A 24,155-nucleotide genomic window follows, 5' to 3' on the forward strand; every position below is an offset into this window, starting at 1 on the left:
GCCGCCGGCCGCGCGGCGGTGATTGAAAATGCACAGGGCGTACATGTACGCCCTGTGTCCTTAAGTACCAGGGCACAAGGGCGTACCTGTACGCCCTGTGTCCTTAAGGGGTTAAAGGGAACCTGTCACCGGGATTTTGGGTATAGAGCTGAGGACATGGGTTGCTAGATGGCCGACAGCACATCCGCAATACCCAGTCCCCATAGCTCTGTGTGCTTTTATTGTGTTAAAAAACCAATTTGATACATATGCAAATTAACCAGAGATGAGTCCTGTCCCTGACTCATCTCACGTACAGGACTCATCTCGGGTTAATTTGCATATGTATCAAATTGGGTTTTTTACACAATAAAAGCACACAGAGCTATGGGGACTGGGTATTGCAGATGTGCTAGCGGCCATCTAGAAACCCATGTCCTCAGCTCTATACACAAAATCCCGGTGACGGGTTCCCTTTAAGACCGGCGTTTTAGACGCCGATCTTAACAAAGCCCTAAGCTCCATAACTTCGGCGGATCCTCCCTCAGTTCTAAATGTAAGACAGCTTCCTTGCCATCTTACATTTAGACTTTTTTCTACACCTAAAACAGACGGCCTGTCCCCTTCCGTGCCCACTTATTTAGACCTGACATGAGCGGGGAGAAGTCGAAGATAGTCGCACTGCAATCTGCATCTGAAATACGCCTAATATAGGTTTCAACTTAATAAATGACCCACTATATGATTAAATATATTTTTAAAGAGGACCTGTCACTAGGTCTATTTTAGTAAATACCCATCAAACAATTCTGGAGCATCTCCTCTTACAACTCTGTGTTGTGCTGTTCCTCTGTTTCTCCTCCTACAAATTTATGAATGAATTAACAGCTGGATGTTACCACTAGGGGTGTATCCCTAAATATTCTGACACTGTCCAGTCAATGCCCTCAAACTATCTAGAGACACAGCCCCTTGCCAAGGGGAATAGTAAAGTCCAATTTATTTCTAAATATTCAGGAGGAATAACAGAGGAATGACCCAGTTCAGAGGTCTATAAAAAGATGCTCCAGAATTGTTATTTCAAGGGGTATTCAACTCTACACAAATAGATTTTAAAAGAGAAAAGTCAAGAGTGACAACAGGTTCTTTATGGTAAAAAAATAGACACTTAAAGACACTTTAAAGGAGTTCTGCAATCTTAAACAGACCGTACCTGTTAGAAGAGTTCCTTGACCAAGAATCTGTGGGGACACCTTAAAGTTTTCAATTTCCCTTCTACTTCTTTAGGCTAGTTTCACACTAGCGTTCGTCGGTCCGCTCGTGAGCTCCGTTTGAAGGAGCTCACGAGCGGACCCGAACGCCTCCGTCCAGCCCTGATGCAGTCTGAATGGAGCGGATCCGCTCAGACTGCATCAGTCTGGCGGCGTTCAGCCTCCGCTCCGCTCGCCTCCGCACGGACAGGCGGACAGCTGAACGCTGCTTGCAGCGTTCAGCTGTCCGCCTGGCCGTGCGGAGGCGAGCGGTTCCGTTCAGACTTACAATGTAAGTCAATGGGAACGGATCCGCTTGAAGAGGTCACCATATGGCTCAATCTTCAAGCGGATCCGTCCCCCATTGACTTTACATTGAAAGTCTGAACGGATCCGCTCAGGCATCTTGCGCACTTAAAATTTTTTCTAAGTTATTAATGCAGACGGATCCGTACTGAACGGAGCCTCCGTCTGCATTAATATGATCGGATCCGTTCAGAACGGATCCGATCAAGCGCTAGTGTGAAAGTAGCCTTAAAGTTTAAGGGTTTTTCAGGCTCAGAGTCCAGACATTGATGAGCTATCCTCAATGTCAGATTGGTGGGAGCTAGGGGCTTATGCACACGAACATGTGCCGGCCAGGCCTGTATTGTGGCCTGCAAACAGCGGGTCCACAATATATGGGCCCTGGCCATTTTTACACCGCATCACAAATATGGACCCATTCACTTAAATGGGTCCACAATCAGGAAGGTGCGGTGCGGAACACAGATCCCCACGGAAGCACTACGGAGTGTGCTCTACTTTATTGCAGTGCGGACGGATCAGTGACCCATTTAATTTGAATGGGTCTACATCCATCTGTGGAAACAGGACGGATGTTGCCCATACATTGGGGACCCCAAATTTGCAGTCGCCAATGCACGGAATGGCTGGAACAAGTTTGTGTGCATGAGCGCTAACACTGTGATTGGAGCCGGAATGGAAGCACAGTTCCGCTCAAAATGTAGTGCATAAGCTTGGTTCCTACAGCTCAGCTCCAATTCAAGTGATCGGGTTTGTGATAATCCGGCACAGCCACTACACTTTGATCGGAGATGCACTTCCAGCACCTGCAGGGAACAGCTACTCAGTGGAGGTATTGGACCCCACAAATCTAATACTAATGACCTATTGGAAAGATAGGTTATCAGGATCTGGAGCTCAGAAAACCCCTTTAAGATAACCAAGCAGTACTAGAAAATGCTAGAGTTAGGCTACTTTCACACTTGCGTTGTTAATTTTGGTATTGAGATCTGGCAGTGGATCTCAATACCGGAATTAAACAGATCCGTTTTGATTTTGCACATCAGAATGCATCTGTTCCGTTAAGATGCGGTTGTGTAGAAATCAAAAGGGAAATGAAAACAGATATGTCACTAACTACATTGAAAGTCAATGGATGATGGATCTGTCACCATTGACTTACATTGTTTTCAGTACCGGATCCGTTTTTTTCTGTTTTTATGACCGAACACAAAACACCAGCTTGCAGTACCTTGAAACCGAACCAGAGTTCGGTAAAAGGATTTTTACAGTAGAAATTCATTTCTGAAGTTATTACAAGAAGTCCCGCGAGACTTCGCGAAGTAATAACTTCGGCCCATAGGAGCCAATACATTCTAATACTGTACTGAGCGCTCGCTCTGTACAGTATTACAACAAAGTTTTATGAGAATCGACTTCGGAACTTTCATCTCAAATCGATTCGCTCATCCCTAATGAGGACTAAACAAAAACTTTTTTTTCAAGTGTTGAGATACTCTGCCGGATCTCAATACCGGGAAACAACAACACGAGTGTGAAAGTAGCCTTATCCATATATACTGTATTTATTACAAACGCCAAAAAGGTTAAAAAAAAAAGACAAACTCAATGTCCTTTCAGCCATGCTTTATTTGAAGCATAGTCACAGCATTGTCTTAATAAGTTGAAGGCCCCTGAATTCTTACAGTATTACCAAAGATAGGAGTCACAGCCACATTTCACAGAAGTACTAAAATAAATTAACTCATTTGTTTGCTGCAGGAGGTTGCATCAGAGTTACTTACAAGATCATGTAACCTCCTCCAGCAGCATAAGGGTTAACTACACATTTTGTTTATCTAAAAAAATTCAAAAAAAATGTACAAATTGTAAATGTGGGTTAAAAAGTAATGTTTTAGAAGTTCTAGTATATACAAATAATATAAAAACTACACGATACATCAAAATGATGCTATAAAACAGTAAAAAACAAACTCAGTTTGTCCAAATTGTAAAACTCCTTTTTTAAGCAAGTAAAAACCGTTAAGAAATTGTACAGGCATAAATTGCATTTCAAAACTAAAAAGAAAGCAGAAATTCTTCTTTGGTAACCAAAAATTTAGCAGTTTTAGATATTTTAGATAAGAAAGACCAGTGGTGTTCCCTTGTTAAAATTAATGTCAAGGGGAAATATATAAAGTTCACACAAACAGCTCTGTAGTGCAAGTTCTCAGAAGTAATGTAGTTTTGCCAAAGAAACCTAAACTGCGGCAGCACTGCGTCACAATGGCGACGGCTGCAGCACAATTCACTGCAGGTGCTACCATTTAGAGGTATGCCACCTCTTGCAGTGTGACGGTAGTATATGTATACCTTGAGTTGTGTGTTTCACTGCAAAGCTCAGGCTATATGGTTTTCTGTCCACACATAACAGCCTTTTCTAAGACTTGTATATATTTCTTACGAGGCTTTGTAATTTGATGGGCATGTAGTGGAAACTTCAGTGCCTTTTAGTGTTGCATGAAGTTCTACATAGGAGAAACTTGGGCTTGTACCGCTGCACAGCAGCTGAAAATACACAACACGTGACAACTACAAAATTAGGAGTACAGAAAATCGAAAAATAGTACCAGAGGAATCACAATTCAGCAACTTGAATGGGTTAGTTTGACGAGCCATCTACCAAGCCCACCAATTGCACTTAATGTAAAAAGCTCTGGTCGGCCTCCAGAGCAAATCATTCCAGCAGTACATCTATGACCCATAATACCCTGTTTAGTAGGCATCACTAAGCTTGATACACCTATGGCTAGACAGCCTATCCAACTAGCGTGTGCCTGGCCAGTTTTCTTTTTCCAAAACCTTTGTAAAAGTCCAGCTCCAATGTAGACACAGGAATTCTTCTTCCTTCATACCTTTGGTTCCAAAACTGTCCATCTTGCAGGTGTCGCATACTAAGTCAACCCTGCTAAATCCTACCTCACAAAGACTGCAGTGCTAAAGCGTTTGCTATACATATATCAAGTGCATGGCAATGAGCAACATCTCTTTATGGTCATAGTTTTCTCACTGCTTCTATAGGATTGGCTTGATAAAAAATTATTAAGCTCCATCGCCCAAAGTCTTTTAGCTATTTTCTTCTACAGAACCATGATCTGTGCCTGTGCTAATGTCCAGAAATCTGCTCATCAAGTCTATGTGGACTTTAGTACTAAAATTGTCTTCACCTATGGAGTCATTTAGCTCAGAAGCGCTTCTTTGAAACCGGTCTACGCTCATTGTGCATCTTAGTGGCGCCTTGGCAAAGCTGTTTTCTATAGTATCAGCAGTTTCTCCTTCCCCTTCACAAATTACTGTCATGGGACTACTCTGGAGGCGACTTCGGACATTGTACTTGCTGCTGGCTGCTGAGGGTGGTGTTCTAGAGCGACTGTACCTGGTACCAGTAACGGACATGCTCCTTGGCATCAGTCCCTCGCACTTAGCCCATTCCTCCTGGGCTTTTCTGTTCTTATTTGGAGATGCCAATGTTGGACTATCAGGCAGTTCTAATGAGGAGTCAGATCTTGACCTTTGAAACCTTGGGTCAGTGTGCTTTAGCATTTCTGCAGCAGACATACGTGAACCACTCTCAGATCGGCTTCCTTTTTTCAATAACAGAGCTTTGAAGTTGTCACTGCTTGTACTAGACTTTCGGATGTTTCTGTGGATTGCTCCTGGCTGTTTAAAAGAGCTTACATTTGGGAAAGTTCCCGTTGGAGTGACAGGTGGAGAAGGAGAATGATTTCTGGTGCGATCATCATCAGAATCCTTGCGGCCAAGAACCTTTCTTTTGGATCTAATATCAAAGGAAAGAATACAATTAATACGATCTATAAGACTGCATAGTTATTCAAAGAAAAGGTTACAATAGTAATAACATCTCTTAAATGTACTCGTTCCCCAAAATGAACTAGATCCAGTTCAAAAGTATATGTTGAAAGTGCAGCTCCACTTGGCAAGATACAAGCATCTTAAATTGAATGAGGATCTGTCACCAGATTTTACAATACAAACTGCACACATTATGAATTAGACCTGATGAGGTCGGTGGACTCACTTTAAAAATCCATGTCAGGATGGCTGTATAATCCTTTTTTATTTCTGGTATTGAAATAAGCATTTTATTATATCTAGCTGTACTTGGTAAATTGTAATTTTAATACCAGTCTGGAAAAATGGGGTTACACTGCCACTCTAATATGGGTACAAAGCACATCAGCCTTATCAGGTCTAACTTTATAATGTATGCAGCTTGTAATGGGAAGTCTGGAGACAGATCCTCTTTAAAATGTTGTATGCATAAGCTGAGTTATTCCTCAAACTACTAACAATACTTATATCCCATGCTTAGGATAAGGATTAAGCATCTGATTGCTGGGGGTCCAGTCACTGGGCACACCAGGGCTTAACAGAAAGGAGGTCCCAAGGTGCCCCATGAGATCGGAATAGTGGTGTGTATATGTGATCACTACTCTATCCAAATCGTAAGATGCAGAAGCATATGTAAAATTTTACCACTAGATGGCAGTAGAGCACTAATACAACTGAAGCTAGATACTTAGTAGTAATCATGTGACAACTACATTACATTGAAAGTGAATGTCCCCCTTTAAGAGGACCTGTCACTACTCCGAACATTCAGTAAACAATTGTATTCCACATTAAATGATAATTCTGGAACATTTATTCATATGACTCTATATTTTAAGGTTTCTCTGTTATTCCGACTGGACATTTATGAATAAGGGTCCATTCACACGTCTGCATCCGTTCCACAATTTTGCGGAACAGGTGCGGACCCATTCATTTTCAATAGGCCCGGAATGTGCTGTCTGCATCCGCATTTGCGGATCCGCACTTCCATTCCGCAAAAACAGAACATGTCCTATTCTTGTCCGCAATTGCGGACAAGCAAAGGCATTTTCTATGAGAGTGATGGCGATGTGCGGTCCACAAAATGCATACAATTCTAGAAGGAACAACAGAGCAGGGACACATCGTACAGTTATAAGAAAACATGCTCTAGAATTGAAATTGCATGAGGAAAACAAGTTGTTACTAAAAACAGACATGTCAGGAGAGGAAACTGCATTTTCCCAAATTTTTAGGGACAGTCCCTGCAAATTCAGACTGTCCTTGGCTGAAAATGGGCTTATGTAACCACCACCCATAAATGGGTGATCCCTCCTGGTTTGGGAGTGTTCCCAGGGGCAAGGAATATTTGTCCCTAATTTACCAAATGCAGTGTTGGCAAGTATGTAACAGGTCCTCTTTGAGTCAAATATTATGTGCTATTTCCTAATAAATCTTTATAGAGGTTGGAGCTCCACATCCCTTACACTGCACTGCATGTGACAATTAGTGAAATGGCTAATTATTGAGATCAATGTATATAAACAGTGTACAATAAGCTCCCCCTAGTGGTGACAACAGGTAGCCTTGATTGCATTCTTTAATCGCAAGTTTATGCTGAAAATGTGGAGCTTTGCTTTAAAAAAAAAGTTGAGCTCCAACTGAATTTTAGACTCATTTAGATAAAAAAATAAAATAAAATGGTCTTCAAGAAAGAGCATTTTTATAACATTTTTGTATATCATAGATATGAAAGAACACTAAATCGAACACTAGAACAAAGGAGCAGAGAGACTAAGCTTGGACACCTCCTAATGTATCCAGTGCTGGTGGCCACATTTGTTTAGTAGCTCTAGAAGATGAGCCCTAGAAGAAGCTTTTTCTCCTATGCTCTAGACCGGAGTGCTCAACCTGCGGCCCGCGGCCCTCAATCCCATTATGCGCGGCACCTAACCACCTGGTTACGGACATGCCTGTCTGTTCACATGTATTTTCATATGTTCTCCCTTTAGATGGGTGTCCTGGATATGTAATCAGCACCAGCAATTTATGGTATAAACAAATGGTATGGAGTGGAACCTGCACTTTGTGAATTGTATGATAGATGCTATGGCACATAACAGATATATTTAGTGTTAGGAACCCGTCTAACTAGAGATTGCCTTGACGGTCGGCAGACGGGCTCAAATAATTTTGTACAAAACAATTTGCCAAATATCTCTAACTTATTAGTTCAGCATTTGATATTATGATGCAATTTTGTACTTTATTTGGTTTGCAGTGAGCTGTTGCATTCCTTGTTTTGTTTAACAAACAAATGGTATGTCGTAGACGTTTCAGTTGGTAATACCCCTTTAAGTTTTATTTTCAGACCCTTGGATTTTTTCAGTCTAACAGCGTAGCCCCCAACCATAAAAGGTTGTGCACCCCTGCTCTAGGCACATTAGGTGAATGTTTTAAGAGGAAATCAAAAGAATAGAAGGCGGTACCATAACAAGCATGTAAGACCAATATCTACACAGGGTAATTTTTTTATTTATTTATCTATGTTGGAAAATCGTTATGGTTTATGTGATTAATATTTTATTATGGGCTTTACAGTGCAGAATCTCCCTACATTTCCCCCCTCATATCTGTCTACCACCCTATCTGTACTCTATACTCTGCAAATGATCTAAGAGCAACATCCTTTATAGTTTAAGACTTTTCTCAAGCTGCATTAGCTCTCTGGAATGAACTACCCAGGGGAATCGGGTTAAAGGGGTTATTCAGCGATTTATATTGATTACCTATCCTCAGGATCAGCTGCTTGAAGAGGAGGCGGTGCTCCATGTGAGAGCTGCTTCCTGTTCATTACACTGCACTTCATCTCGGAGGTAACAGAGGTTTAGTGTAATGATAAGTACTTGCTCCATTCGCTTGAATGGAGTGAGTACTTGTAATTACACTATGCCACCACTACAAGGCAGACGAAGCGTAGTGTAATGTAGAGGAAGCAGCAAATAGAGCACCACCTCCTCGGACCCACCCAGATCAGATATTGATGACCTATCCTGAGGATAGGTCAACAATATAAATAGCTGCACAACCCGTTTAATTCCCAACTTCCTTAGTTTTAACTGTGTCTTAAAAAAACATATTTTTAGCTAAGCATATTATATTTCCTAATCTGACTCTTCCCCATTTCCTCCTCCTAATTTTTCAGAAACTGACAGCGTCATCCAACCGTAACCAGTCACTCAGTGCACTGGCTCATTCAGCTTTATCTGCACCACTCTATTTAAATGAAGTATTGACATATATTTTGAAGGTTGCATGATGTTAGGTTGTTTTTTTTTATATAGTGACATGGAAAAAAAAAAAAAAAAAAGCCACACTTTCTACAAATAAGACCAAATCTAAATAATATGGAATTTCCTGGTGACACATTCCCTTTATAGAGATCACTCATGTAACTAAAGCTTAGAGCTGTTTGCCCATTTTAGACATCTACCAATGCATACAAATCTGATAGGTGAAGGTCCTAGAAACTATGGCCAAGAGTGGTTGTTGTCTTAACTCCCATATTCTTCTATAGCTCAGTCTTCCCCAACTCCAGTCCTCACGACCCACCCGCTGGTTATGATTTGAGAATATCCCACACAATGAATACCTGTGATAAGACCTGATGCATGACACTAATATCACCTGCTCAATGCTATGGAAATCCAGAAATCATGACCGGTAGGTGGGCCCTAAGAACTGGTGTTGAGGAACATTGCTATAGAGAGATTGCAATTACATGTGCCTGGTCACCTCTTTATGGGACATCCTCTTATATGCAGCCAGGGCCATGTTCACCAGATAGGTGGTGGTCCTAAAGGTATTTATGAGAAGGGTTGTTCTATCTGACCCCATTAATGACCACAAGAAATGGTCAAACACACCCCGCTAAATAAAATTACTGTAAAAGAGAGTACAAATACTCATAAATGTATACATATATCTACACACAAATAAATGTGTGTGCCAAGTATTGCTTACCATGGACCTAAATGGAACTGCACATTTAACATACAGATAAAATGTATTAGACCACACATAATAAGCAGACCAAAATACCAAATCCCATCTTTGAGATATGCAGCATCTGAACTGACAAATTTGTTAAGTCAAAACATGATGATTAATGAGAGGTAAATGTTCTTCAAATGTGTAGCTAGCTGAGGGATACAAGTCCACAATGTGGTAACATAAGGGGTTTTCAATGATGTTGGAATGAATTAGACATACAGTAATCCAACATTGGTCGTACACAGAGCTACATGGGTCCTGTGTACAGTTCTACTTGCCAGGTTCTGCCATGCTTGCCATGAGGCACTGGCGTTGAGGCTCTGTTCCCAACTGCGTTATACCAGCAGAGCGTAGAGGGGATATTGGCAGAGGGGAAAATTGAAGGAGGGGAATATTAGTAGATAAGAAATAAGAGAAAGAGAGAGATGTAGAATGAATATTTTTACAACCATTTTAAACTGTGTACAAAGCATTATTCAATGAGTGAAAAATAATAGCAAATGTTATTAGAAATGATGGAAAATAACACTAAAGTAGAGAGATTTCTGAAAGAATAGCTGGTACTTGCGGTTAGAGCTGCAGATTGGACCAAATAACAGAGACTACCCACACAAATGACTGTCCTTGGCAACTACAGACAAGTTATTTTTCTATGAAATATTGCCACCACATGCAATTGCTATGCTTAATTTCATAATAAGCTATCTAAAAACTCAATTCATTCAACCAGTAATTTGATCTATGCTTTATAAATTCTTCGTATGTGGGGGAGTAACTATCTTACTAGCGGCCGTTATATAAACGTTTTTAGCAATATATATATCTATTTTAACTCCTATATATAGCATTTTTGTCCCTGATCCATAACTTAGGCAAATATGAAATCATGGCCTCCTCTGGTGGGGACATCAATTATCATTTATTAAACCCTATCTACAAACAACGACACATATCTAGATTCATATTTTTTTTCTAAATTGGCATTTTGTGTAAAAATAAATACATAGATGTATAGTAAAAACTAGAACATAGACATACCATAGCACAGAAGAAATGTAACAAATGCAAGAAGAAAATAAAAACAGGACAAAATTGAACATTGAACCTTGCCCTTGTAAGTGTAATTATTTATGGTCATACAATAAGCAAAAATAAAGTATATAGGAAATCTACCTATGGATGACTGCAAACAGGTCCTCAGTGGTCCTAGGTCTTGTCGGAGTTAATACATCTTCAAAGCCATCTATGTAATCATTAGTATGAGGAAGCGGTGAACTCGCAGCTTGTGTCTCAAAAACATCAGCTACATGAGAATAAAGCAAACAGAAAAATTACTAAAAAGTAAAAAATTAAATAAAGGAACCACACTGGTAGATATAAACACCTACAACTGTTAGAGATGCATATCTAACATTAACTGCAGAGAGGTTACCATGTAAAAGTTTATTTAGAAAGAGGCTGAAGATAAAAGGGGACATCTCTTACCATTTTCTTCCTCCTGTGCGGTCTGTTGGTCAAGGCTGTCACTCTCTGTCTTGTTATCTGAAATATGGACCTCATCAGACATTGTGGCCCAGAGGTCGTCTTTCTGGTGATCTTCAGTTTCAAAAACTGGGGACTGTCTGCAAAATGTTTTATCTTCCTCAACTTCATGAGGGGACAAACTAGTTTCCCTTGCTTGGCATCCTAAACCAGTCTCCTCTGAATTGTTCTCATCAGCTATAAGACCATTTACCTCCTCGCAATGTTCGCTTACAGAATCCCTTTCGGAGGGTTTTGGCATGCTTCTCACATTTTCATTGACTTGAGCTATTTTTTCTGCTGCCAAATCGAGCTGCGGAGGTGGAACGATAAGGAACAATTTGGGCTTCTTTGAAACAGGAGGAGGCTTCTTGTTGGGAGATGCATTTGGTGTATTTTGGGACGTACTTGGTTTCTCTTCTGGAGATGACATTTCGGACAAAATAGTTCTGCTTCCATTGTATGTTGAATTCTGATATTCTTCTTCTCTGCATTCTAGGTTTGTTGCTTCACCACCTGTAAATGTATCCGAACAGCTCTGAGAATCAGAGTATTGTAGCTGGTTGCTTGGCAAGTTGGAATTTTTATTTTCTTTGACGCTTACGCTTAATCTGGAATCTAGAGAAGCAGATGGCTTCAATGATGGCCGTGAAAATAAGGGTGACGTTTCATCGTGACGTTTGGGATGTAGCACCTGTTCAGTTATTTTTTCATTCTCCAGTTGTGATGATTTTTTAACAGACCTTAACTGTATCATTTGCAGTGCCTGAGCAGTAACTAGAGGAGTGTTTGACTTTATCAGGTCTTGTTTGTTGTAGAGGTTATTAAAATTCCCACCGTCCTCTTTTCCTTGTGTTAAGGGTTTAATTGCATTTTTCAGTGCTTTAGTGCTCAGAGGTGGGGGAATTGGAGGGGCTTTGGAGTGAAAAAAGGCTAGGGGAGGAGGGGGTGGAGGATAGGTCACAGTTGCACAATTATCAGTTTTAGAACGTGAAACCCACAGAACGTCCTCAGTCGACTGAAACACTGAAGCCTCTGGTGGTGGTGGTGGTGGTGGAAAATGTGGGGATGGTGGCAAAGAACCATTATCATCCATATCCAATACAGGTGGAGGGGGTGGGTCTGGTGTAAGGGAAGAAGTTGGAGAAGACGGCAGGACTAGATTTGTTTTTTTAATAGTCTGCTGCTGTACAGAGTCTGATGTGTTTGAAGAAAGAGATGTTGACGATGAAGACATGGAAACAGAGGAGATCAGAGATGACCTTCTTTCAGGCACTTTGGGTTTCGATTTGCTTTTCCCACTTCCTGGTGACATGTGTCTTAGTAAAAGTGGTACAGGTGTCAGATTGGTTGGTGTGTTTGATTGGCTTGAATATCCACTAGATGGTGATGTCACTCTGCAAGCCTTTTCTGGAGATTTATTGCTTTGCTTGGCAAGGTCGGTAGGTAACTGTTGACTGACAGCTCCTGTACTGTAATCATTAGCTGATTTGTTAGGCGAGTGAGATACAGATTTTGGTTGTTCATCCATGTAGTAGCTCCAGTGATCGACATACTCAGACTTTATACTACTTGTATCACTCTGAGATGGGGTAACTGGGCAAATAGAGTACATATTGGAGGCAGAAGCAGACATATTACTACTGCTTGCACTTGCTGTACTTTGACTGCGACAACGCAAAACCCAGGGATCCTCATAGTCACTGCAAGGACTCTGAGATGGTGAGCCACTACTTTTACTCTTCAAGTTTAGCTGTAGTGACTGCTGGAGAGTAGCAATAAGTTTTTCATTGAGTACCTGTCCATTTGATTGGAGACTTTTCTTACTTGGACGTCTAAGAGAATCAGTTCTAGAAGGAGGGGGTGGAGGCTTTTTAGACTTTTTCAATGATATGCTGCGGGTTAGAGATTTATCACTATAGCTTGACCTTTCATCCATGTTTAGACCTTCTTTCTTATCCAAGATATTAATGACAGTGTTGCGGTGATTCTGGATGCCATTATGATAGTTCTGATTACTTGTACCCATCCCAGAATCCATGTGCATTGAAGTGTAAAATCCATCATGGTCTACAGAGTAAAGCGAGCTGGAATCTGCTTTTCTATCTGAACTACAGGTGCTCATATTGCTCACAGGAGAGCCAGACAGAACAGATGATGATTTTCTTAAAGGAGCACAACAGTCATTTTCCCTCATTTCAGATGACCACTGGTCTGCACTATTAATGCTGCTGGTTATGCTACCATTTCTTTGACGGCCATCAGAGTAGCTGGAATCACTGCGGGTATCACTATCCTGTGAGAGATTATTAAAGGCATCATTGACTTTATAAGACATGGTTTGGGAACCATTTTTCATGCTGTTAGTATTGTTTAGGGATGCTGCTGGATCACTCAGGGAAATGATTGTAATGGTGCTAGGAGAGGGTGTATCAGAGGTTTGAGAGTGGCGGGCTGAACTGCTTTCACTCCAGTTACCACTAGAAGAGTGATGATCATCTTTAAGGTTGACATGATCCCTGCGTAGGCTTTTCTTATGGGAAGATGAGGAGTGAGATATTCCTTTGCTTTCCAGATGTCCAGTGCTCTGTGAGGTATGAATGGCAATAACCTCTGAAGAAGATGACAACATAGCATTAGGAATGATACTAGTTGAATATGCAGCATGAGGGGACACCACACACGCTGGATTGGAAAACGCTTCTCTTTCCGAGCCCCGGACTTCTTGGGACTTTGGCCTCTGTAGTGTGCCTGTTCTGGGGTTGTTCCTCAGGTGAACTACACTGTCATCAACTTGTAATTTGCTTAACTGACGTGGCAATGTACTGTAGGAGTCTTCCATATGGCTGGAACCCAGTGACTGTTGCTCAATGGACTGCATAGACACCCTTGCCCCTGTTCTTGGCAAACTTCGGAAATACAAATCACCAGTGGAACGCGGCGTATATCCAGCAGGGTCACTAAGCGAAGACATGTTCCCTGATGAATTAGACATCAGAGCTGCTATGCCTTGTCCTTTCTGGGCTCGGATTCTTCGGACAGAGGGGGGCACTACCTTTATCTCATCAGTCTGGCAGCTGAAGTCCCTGGTTTCTGACCTTTGTGTGGGAGAGCGGCATGGCTCTAAACCATCCAGGGCATTGTAATTCTCCGGTATGTGCATTGAATGTCCTCTGAAACCTATCTGGCCGACACTTGCTGCAGAGTCAAAATATAAATAATTAGACCATTTATAAAAAAAAAAAAAGCTTAAAACATTAACTTTACACATTCAAAGCGAAGGATCATCAGTGAATACATTTAACATTGTAGATGAGAATATCATTAACTTAGAATATTGAAGAATTATGCCAATATATTGTTATATTGCACAGAACCTTTACTGACATGTTTGTTTTGCATTCCCCATAAAATAATTCTGGAGTATGTTTTCGGTATGTTCTGCCGTTCCTCTAAATCAGCGATCAGCAACCTTCAGCCCTCCAGCTGCTGTGAAACTATCACTCCCAGCATGCAAACTTACCCGGCTGTTTTTGTAACTCCTTCAGAAGTGATAGGAGGATTCTGGGAGTTGTAGTTTCAAAACAGCTACAGTGCCATTGTTGCTGACCACTGCTCTAAATGATAAATTGCCAACTGGGCATTGCCATTGCCCCTGTCAAAGAGGTGTTTCCCTGAACGGGCTGCCAGTGCCATCAGTGATTGGACAGTGTCAGTCTGTGCAGGGACACACCTCCAAGTGGTCAATTTATCCATAAACTTCTAATAGGAATAATAGAGTATCAGCGCAACATAGAGTCATAAGGATGCATGCTCCAGAATTGTAATTACATGGGGAATACAACTATTTTACAAAAACAAACATGTCAGAAGTGGTGCCAGTGTTCTTTAAAGAGGACCTGTAACTACTCTTGACTTGTCTGTTTTAGCAACTACTTGTGTCCCCATGTGATAAAAATTCTGAAACATCTATTCTTATGACTATGTTGTGTCATTCTTTTATTATTCCTGCTAGAAGTAATAGATTAATTTAAACAGTTTGCAAGGAAGGTCCAGATGGGTGTTACCAGTTGGAGGTGTGTCTCTGCACAACTTGATAGTATCCAATCAGTGCTGCCAGTGTCAGACTGTACAGGGACACACTCCTAACTGGTAACACCCATTTGGACCTTTCTTGCAGACTGTTAGTAATTCATTTATAATTTCTAGCAGGATTAATGAAGGAATGGCACAACATACAGTCCAGAATTATTACCTGGGGAATGCAAGTAGTTACTAAAACAGACATGTCTAGAGAGGTTACAGATCCACTTTAAATCATGATAAACTCTATTCACATACAGAGCATTAATTAGCCTACTGCTGATTCAGTTTCTGCACAGCACATATTCTGCTGGTTTGCTTTCTGGTAAGGCTACTTGCACACTAGCGTTCGGGTGTCCGCTTGTGAGCTCCGTTTAAAGGGGCTCACAAGCGGTCCCGAACGCTTCCGTCCAGCACTAATGAATTCCGCTCAGAATGCATCAGTCTGGCAGCGTTCAGCCTCCGCTCAGCAGGCGGACACCTGAATGCTGTAAGTCAATGGGGACGGATCCGTTTGAATATGACACAATCTTAAAAAAACGGATCCGTCCCCCATTGACTTTCAATGTAAAAGTCTGGACGGATCCGTTCAGGCTACTTTGACACTTAGACATTTTTTAACAATATAATGCAAATGGATCCGTTCTGAACGGATCCACCGCCTGCATTATATGAGCGGATCCGTCTGAGACGGATCCGCTCTGAACGCTAGTGTGAAAGTAGCCTTAGTATACTGTAAAGTAGTCTGAGCTAAACTATTAGCGGTGTTCCTGTCAAAGGGTCAGCTACATCCAAGTAACAACCAAGAGACTGGTAAATGCAGCAATCGCTGGAAATTGTGATTTATATTCCTAAAATAATGCTAAATATTTGCAAAATTACTCAACAATGCACTTAGATTCTAAAACAATTTAAATGGAGTTCAATGGAGAACCAATGGTTTTTGGGACTTCTGATTAAACCAAATCCCGAACATGGGTATACTACACAAAGCCTACCCATAACATTTGGCATAAAAAACACAAATGGCAGCACCACTTCATGCAAGGAAATGAGTTCAATACTGAGGATCTCCTCTACATGAAGAAGCTTGATCTCCACTTTCGATGGAGCTGTTTGAATGAAGTCTTCCTTGCTTTAGCGTTTTCCCTACAACACCAATAGTGACTGAATAACGAGAGGATATGTAATGAGATTTCTATGGGGTTGCTGCTACAAGCTACATCTGTACACACGTAACAGCAGCAACCACCTCATGCTCAGCACATACAGATAATTACGGAGCCACCCCACTTTATGAATACGTTGATAGCGCTCACACAGACATCAGTGTTTGCCATGCCATTGTATGTGCTACATTCAGCGGTGTTAATGTAGCTGTGGCGGTTTTCGGTACGCTATTAGTGGAGCAGAGTACAGATGTTATTACTGCAGTGATTTAGAGTCTGTACAATGGACAAGAACAGTTGTAAGTATCACACTTCAGCAGTTGTAGTATTTTAGTGGAAGTGGTTAGTAGACTTTCCCTTGACCATAACTGTCATCTCCTGTAAGGCTATCAGACTGTATTGTTTGATGGGTGGCATAAGATGTAATTAAGCTGGTAGTGGTGAGCAACGAGAGTGATGGCTGCTGCTGGTGGAATACAGTTCTGATGAGCCATACCTAGCTCCTTCTGTATGTTGTCTGGGACGCCTGTTATAGTCTTTCTCCTTTTGACATTCTTCGGACGTCTTACCACAGTGTCAGTATGAATAAGAGACCGCCGGAAGATGGCTTGGCGGTCGAAATTCTCCCCTGATACAGAGTAGTGGAACAAGCAAGGCAACATTAATTCCAAGCGCTCTAACATCATGCATCTGTTACCCCTAAATTATTGGGCCAATAACGCAGAAGGTATTAATGGATGATGTTAGTAGAAGTATTACAGCAGAGAAGTACACAAATGGTACCTAATGCCACAATAACGTTCCCAAACTACGGCATAACCTATGGTGATTGGTGAAAATAAAATACTGATATATCATGGAAATGATATATTGAGAAATATCAAAATATATGTGATATAGAAGACACATGAAACACTTCAGCAGCTAACTTTTCAGTATTTGGTGCAATTCAAAGACACTAAAAAACTACATAAAAATAGAAATTCAAAGAATAATGTCCAAATGATAAATGGTAAAAAAGCAAAAAAAAAAATATAATTTTCCAATCAGGTTGAGGCTACATGGCGATCTTGGCGGAGCCACCCGTCACTCCACCAACGATCACTGTTGGTTGGTTTCTCCGAGTAAATTTTTTTTTAAAACAGGTTTTAACGTTATTTTCTGGCGTTTTGACATATTCTCTATAGGGAAAAAAACTGAAAAAAATACATGGTTCTCACAAAAAAGCAGCTGAAAAAATGCCATAAAACCTTCATGCATTATGGTCATAAAGGACAAAAACAACTCCTTTTTTGAATTCACTACTGTTTTTGGCTTCCAAAACTGCACCAGGAACCAGGAACCCTGCTGCTGTGGTAGAACCCTTAGCCACCTTTCACACGGGCGAGTTTTCTGCGTGGGTGCAATGCGTGACGTGAACGCATTGCACCCACACTAAATCCGGACCCATTCATTTCAATGGGGCTGTGTACATAAGCAATGTTTTTCATGCATCACTTGTGCGTTGCGTGAAAATCGCAGCATGTTCTATAGTCTGCGTTTTTCACGCAAAGCAGGCCCCATAGAAGTGAATGGGGCTGCGTGAAAATCGCATTGCATCCGCAAGCAAGTGTGGATGCAATGCGATTTTCACGGATGGTTGCTAAGGAGATGATGTTAATAAATAGGGATGAGCCCCGGGACCCCATTAAAGTCCATTTACTTTATTATTTTCCATTATAACATTAATATATAACATGGAAAATAATAGCATTCTTTAATACAGAATGCAAAGTGAAATGTCCATTGAGGGTTAAAAAAATAATAATAATTACTCACCTCATCCACTTGATCGCGCAGCCGTTATCGTCTTCTTTCTTCTCACAGGACCTGCAAAAGGACTTGCGCTGACGTCATCGCACTCACCACATCAACGCAAGTCCTGGGTGAAATGACGCCAGCGCAGGTCCTTTTGCAGGTCCTGAGAGAAGAAAGATGATAACGACTGTGCGATGAAGTGGATGAGGTGAGTAATGTTTTTATTATTTTTTAACCCTCAATGCACATTTCACTTTGCATTCTGTATTAAAGAATGCTATTATTTTCCATTAGAACCATGTTATAATGGAAAATAATAAAATCTACAGAACACCGAACCCGAACTTCAGTGAAGTTCGGGTTGGGGTCTGGGTACCAACATTCAGTTTTTTATCACGCACGTGCAAAACGCATTAAAACGCAATGAACTCGCGAAGAAAAAACTGAACAACGCAATTGCAGACAAAACTGACTGAAATTGTGTTTCCCGCGACACCCATGTGAAAGGGGCCTTAGGAGGTTATCAAAAGACCACAGGATAGGTGATAAGGTATGATTGCTGGGAAAACTTCCACCAGTTACTAGAATGGGAGTCCCAACCCCTAGTTCCTTCTCACAGCTTTTGATTCTGAATGGAGTGGTGGACTGGTCATGCATGCACCATACTGCTCCATTAAATGTGAATGGGGCTGACAGAGGCAGTTCCATAGACATTTTCACTTTAGACCATGCCGCTTTGTCCCCTGTCAGCTGTGCTTTTAATCATTTTCCTCTTTTTGGCTGAAAAGAATACATCACAAATTGCACCAAACTGAATTAAAGCTTAAGGGGGACAGTTATCAAAAATGGTGTACAGTAGAATTGGCTTAGTTGCCTATAGCAACCAATCAGATTCCACCTTACATTTCCCAAAGGAGATGTGAAAAATGACAGGTGGAATCTGATTGGTTGCTATGGACAACTAAGCCAGCTTTCCTTTGCACCAGTTGTGATAAAGCTCCTCCTAAGTGTCTAATGTGTTTAATTGTTATATGAAAATACTGGTTTTCACTCCCCAATCTACGTGCTTAATACCAGAACCTTATTGTGACATGAAATGAATCCTAAACAGTGAACTGTCAGGCTGTGTCCACTTCAGGCACATACTTCCCACTGTGACAATGCATACAAAGTCTTACGGCATGTTCACACTCTGCAGATTTGTTACAGACATTTCTTGGACTGAAGAATCCCTTCCTGCATCTGAATGGAGTCTTTTTTCTGCACCATTCATTTGGAGTTCTGTAAATCCTATTCAGATGTATGGAGAAGTCATGGAAATGACTGCAAAAAATCTGCTGTGTGTGAATATAGCCTTAATCTTCATGCATTTTTTCAGCACCCTTCATTAAACACAGATTTTTCACTATTTTTTTAATGAAGTACATACGAAACATGCAATGAGTTTACATCAAGCACCATCACAGCTGCATGGCATGCATACAACCTGAACACCAAAGGGTTAATTGTCCAATAATGAGATAGATCTGTACCAGACTAGCCTAGCCCAGGTCTCCCGGTAGAGCAGATCTCATAAGCCGAGAATTTTACCTGGTCCAGCTTGCTCTACATAAGGTGTCTTAATAAGTCTATGGTGCCACAGGCAGAACAGAGGGGGAGCGGGGGCAGATGGCACATTCTTCGCCACATTCAGGCTTTGCGGTAGCAGGCCTTAGGTCTTCCAGCATGAACATGCTCACAGCACCACAATTATCATGCAGCACAACTCCCACCCTCCCCCAATAATCCAACCACTCCCCATTGCTCAGGCCATTGTATTGTTTTGTGAGGGAAAGTGAATGACCCTGCATTCATAGTGCTGTAAGTGCAAACCCCATGGAAATGTGCCTGGCATGTTTAATGATTGGGTCTGCGTGGGCAGTAGGATAGACTGAAATGATTCCATAAAATAGGTCTTTATCGCTGATCGTTGTTATTACAGCCATTCTATTACATTTTATAAAAATGTGACACATTTGATATCCGTTTTTCCTAGTAGATACAATGTTAAATACGGACTCCAGGCACTTATATTTGGAACCGCAGGTTCTATATAGAAATATATCTTGTCCTTCAGTGTGCTCTATATGTTGCATTCAATGCAAAAGCTTTTGCAGAGGAAAAATTTTAAAATGTTGCTCATACCAGTGAAATTGCTGACAAATACTCCTTCTGCAGGATTGCACAGGATCCACCAGAGGGAGCAATTTTTATGTGAATACTCAGGCAGCTCAGAGGAATGCTATATCTTAGACCTCTTGCACACGAACGTATTTTCTTTCCGCGTCCGTTCCGGGATGTTTTGCGGACTGTATATGGAACCATTCATTTCAATGGGTCTGCAAAACAAAACGGAAGGTACTCCGCGTGCATTCCATTTCCGCATTTCCGTTCCGCCTAAAAAATAGAACATGTCCTATTCTTGTCCGCATTACGGACAAGGATAGTACTGTTCTATTTGGGGCCAGCTGTTCTATTCCACCAAAATACGGAATGCACGCGGATGTCATCCATATTTTTTGCGGACCGCAAAATACATATGTTCCTGTGCAAGAGGCAACCAAGGCAGATACTCCTTCAGTACTCAGTTCTATGTATGTTGAGAGAAGGGCCTAGATATTGTTCTTCCTTTACTGAACCATCCAAGTGTACTGATTTGGGTGGTTAAAGGGAACCTCTCAGCGGCAAAAACCACCCCAAACCGCCAGCAGTACCTTCAAGTAGCCGGCAGTGTGTTTCTAATGATGATTTTCTTCCTGCAGTCAGATACAGTAAAAGTAGGAAAACCGTTTTTATCCTCTGAGTGCGCTATTTTCGAGTCACTCTTGAAGTCAAGCGGGCAGCGGCCTCCTTGCTTCAAGTCACGGTAAGCACGCCCACTTCCCTGTCCCTGCTCTGTGACTGACAGCCGGCTGTTCGGCAAAGCCAGTCGGCTGTCATGCATAAGTGCTGTCAGTCACAGCGAAGGGGCAGGGAAGGGGGCGTGCTTACCGTAACTTGAAGCAAGGAGGCCGCTGCCCGCTTGACTTCAAGAGTGACTCTAAAATAGCGCGCTCAGGGGATAAAACGTTTTTCCTACTTTTACTGCATCTGACTGCAGGAAGAAAATCATCATTAGAAACACACTGCCGGCTACTTGAAGGTACTGCTGGCGGTTTGGGGTGGTTTTTGCCGCTGACAGGTTCCCTTTAAGTGCAAAATGATTTGGTCTTCACAATGTTTGTATTTTTTTTTCGAACTCCACCGTTATTAGATTGAATGCTGAAACATTTTTGCATTTGAGAAGTCACATTGTGAATGCAGAAAGCAAAGTGCCTTCGGTGATCAGTCATGAGTCATGTCACCTGAACACAGCTATCCCAGCCAGAGCAAAAAGTGAGCACGAGAATAGGACTATTAGGCCTCATGCACACAACTGTATTTTTTCTCTGCAAAATGCGGATGGGATGCGGACCCCTTCATTTACATGGGGTTGCAAAAGATGCAGACAGCAGACTGGGGCACATTTACTATTGGCAAAGTCTTCAATTTACACCTCATTTATTATCCCTTATTAAATCTGGTTTGTCTTTTTTGGGTTAAGTCTGACACCTAGTGGTCGTTTTCTTGTAAAACAGATTCACATTCACTAAACCTGGTCTGAATAGTACGTGTTTGAAAATAGGGCACAAGAGAGCTTAATTTTGGTGCACATCTCCATGAAAGTAGGCAAATTGAGGCACAAGGTGTTCGGAAATTAGGCGCAAAAGGTAGAAAACAGAATTTGTCTTAAAACTCAAAATAAGTGCAACAGGTGCAAATGCCTCCAAAACAGGCGCAAAAACAGTTGGTAAATGAGATTTAAAAAGTAAGACAGTCGGAAACCGGCTTTTTACTCAGGAATATATGCGGCGACACTGTAGTAAATGTGCCTCAATGTGTGCTGTTCCCATCCATATGTCCGTTCCGCAGCTCTGCAAAAACGATTGTGGACAAGAATAGGCATTTCTACTGTCGTGTGTCACGGGAAAGCGCGGGCGTACATAGCAAAAAAATGATATGGTCGTGTGCATGAGTTTAAACGTGACTTCAAATCCAGTGTAAAAATCCATGTATTACATGAGGTTTTTACCGCAGAACCGCCAGCAGATTTCACCCTCTCCATTACAAAGCATGAAATCCACTGCATGAATTGACATGCTGTGGATTTCACATCTGCAATGCCGCATCTTTTCCGCAGCATTTTATTTGTGTGCAGCGTGAGGATTCAGAAATTCAGAACACTTCAGTCACGTGTGGCCCCGGCCTTAAAGGAGAAGTTGAGGCTGTCACACAAAAATATATTTGAACGTTACATTTTCTCCCTCCATTCAGATATAAAGCTAAATTCAGAACCCATCTGGTTTCCTGTTACCAGAGTGCACAACATTTTGAGATTGTTATATGAAAACCGTCAAGTCACATGACAGTGGGATGACGCTAAACCGCTGTTTGATTCCATGGACAACCAGCATAAAGCCTCATTCACACTTCAGTGTTTGGTCAGTGATTTCCATCAGTGATTGTGAACCAAAACCAGGAGTGGAGCCTCCACAGACATAAGGTATAAGGGAAAGATCTGCACCTGTTCTGTGCTTAGAGCCTCACCAGGTTTTGGCTCACAATTAGAGATGAGCGAACTTCTGTTTTAAGTTCGGCGTCTAAAGTTCGGGGGCGGGTTACCGGAGAATCCCGATCTGGAACCGGATATGGATTCCGACTTCCGTTGTGGTCCGTGGTAGCGGAATCAATAATGGCCGATTATTGATTCCGCTACCACGGACCACAACGGAAGTCGGAATCCATATCCGGTTCCAGATCGGGATTCTCCGGTAACCCGCCCCCGAACTTTAGACGCCGAACTTAAAACAGAAGTTCGCTCATCTCTACTCACAATCACTGATGGAAATCACTGACCGAACACTGACTGTGTGAGGCATAATTGTGAAAGCAGCTTTAGACACTAGTGGAAAACAGGCATGAGGAAACACAAAACTTGTAATGGGTCTTTAGATTATTATCCAACTTTTTCTATGCAGATTAAGGCTGGGGCTATAAAGCGATCTTGGCCACAACACCCGTCACTGTGTAGCGGTGCAGCCATTGAATTGAATGGGGGTGTAGACGACTCGCGTTTTGCCGCGACAGTGATCCCAGGATTGCAAAAGTACCAACACTTTTTTGTGACTCTGGGGTCACATCAACTTGGGAGACATGCTGCAACCCCTTACGGCTCAATGGCTGCACTGCTACACAGTGATCTTTGGTCAATGGATGGGTACTGTGGCCAAGATCGCCCCGTAGTCCTACCCTAAACAGCAAAATCTTGTTAAAAGTGGCCACACTTTAAGGAAACCTGTCATATTGAAATACATTCCACATTGTAGTCTGTGGGCAGCATGTTAGAGAGCAGATTGATATACAGCTATGTCTGTATGCACCATCATACAGTAAAGGCTGTCGTCACTGAGTAGGCCATGTGACTGATGAGCGAGTAGTCACTGGTAGAGATGAGCGAACTTCTGTTTTAAGTTCGGCGTCTAAAGTTCGGGGGCGGGTTAGCGGAGAATCCCGATCTGGAACCGGATATGGATTCCGACTTCCGTTGTGGTCCGTGGTAGCGGAATCAATAATGGCCGATTATTGATTCCGCTACCACGGACCACAACGGAAGTCGGAATCCATATCCGGTTCCAGATCGGGATTCTCCGCTAACCCGCCCCCGAACTTTAGACGCCGAACTTAAAACAGAAGTTCGCTCATCTCTAGTCACTGGCCTAGGAAAAGCTGAGAGAAGGCCGTAGCCCTACAGCGAGTGCTGCTGCCATCTCGATCAGCTGATCGGGGGTCCCAGGTGTTGGACCCCCACAGATCAGATACTGATGGCCTATCCAGAGTATAAGTCATCAATAGGAAAGGGCGAACTTGTGTTTCAAGTTCAGTGTACAAGGTTCAGGTTATCTAAGTATTCCGTTATGGATTCTGCTACCACGGACTATAACTTATGGTCCGTGGTAGCGGAATCCAGAACAGAATTCTTAGATAATCTCCTTTAACTACCTAGTAA

General features: G+C 41.9%; 1 protein-coding gene across 6 annotated transcripts in view; it reads right to left on the bottom strand.

The window, feature by feature from the left end:
• Positions 1 to 3,144: 3,144 nt before the first annotated feature.
• The window catches only part of NHSL1 (NHS like 1), a 224,376-nt gene continuing 203,365 nt past the window's right edge, over positions 3,145 to 24,155 (bottom strand). For 5 of the 6 annotated variants that reach the window (XM_044289299.1, XM_044289300.1, XM_044289303.1 and 2 more), the window contains exons 5-7: positions 10,947 to 14,180; positions 10,635 to 10,764; positions 3,145 to 5,352 (exon numbers count right to left, since the gene is read on the bottom strand). In XM_044289299.1, the coding sequence (XP_044145234.1) occupies positions 4,641 to 5,352; positions 10,635 to 10,764; positions 10,947 to 14,180 (4,076 nt within the window). In that variant the 3' untranslated portion in view covers positions 3,145 to 4,640. Of the gene's footprint in view, positions 5,353 to 10,634; positions 10,765 to 10,946; positions 14,181 to 16,730; positions 17,430 to 24,155 lie in introns of those variants that run through there. The other variant, XM_044289304.1, reaches the window with a different exon arrangement.

Source organism: Bufo gargarizans, chromosome 4 (genome assembly GCF_014858855.1).
Source record: "Bufo gargarizans isolate SCDJY-AF-19 chromosome 4, ASM1485885v1, whole genome shotgun sequence".
NCBI classification, from domain to species: domain Eukaryota; kingdom Metazoa; phylum Chordata; class Amphibia; order Anura; family Bufonidae; genus Bufo; species Bufo gargarizans.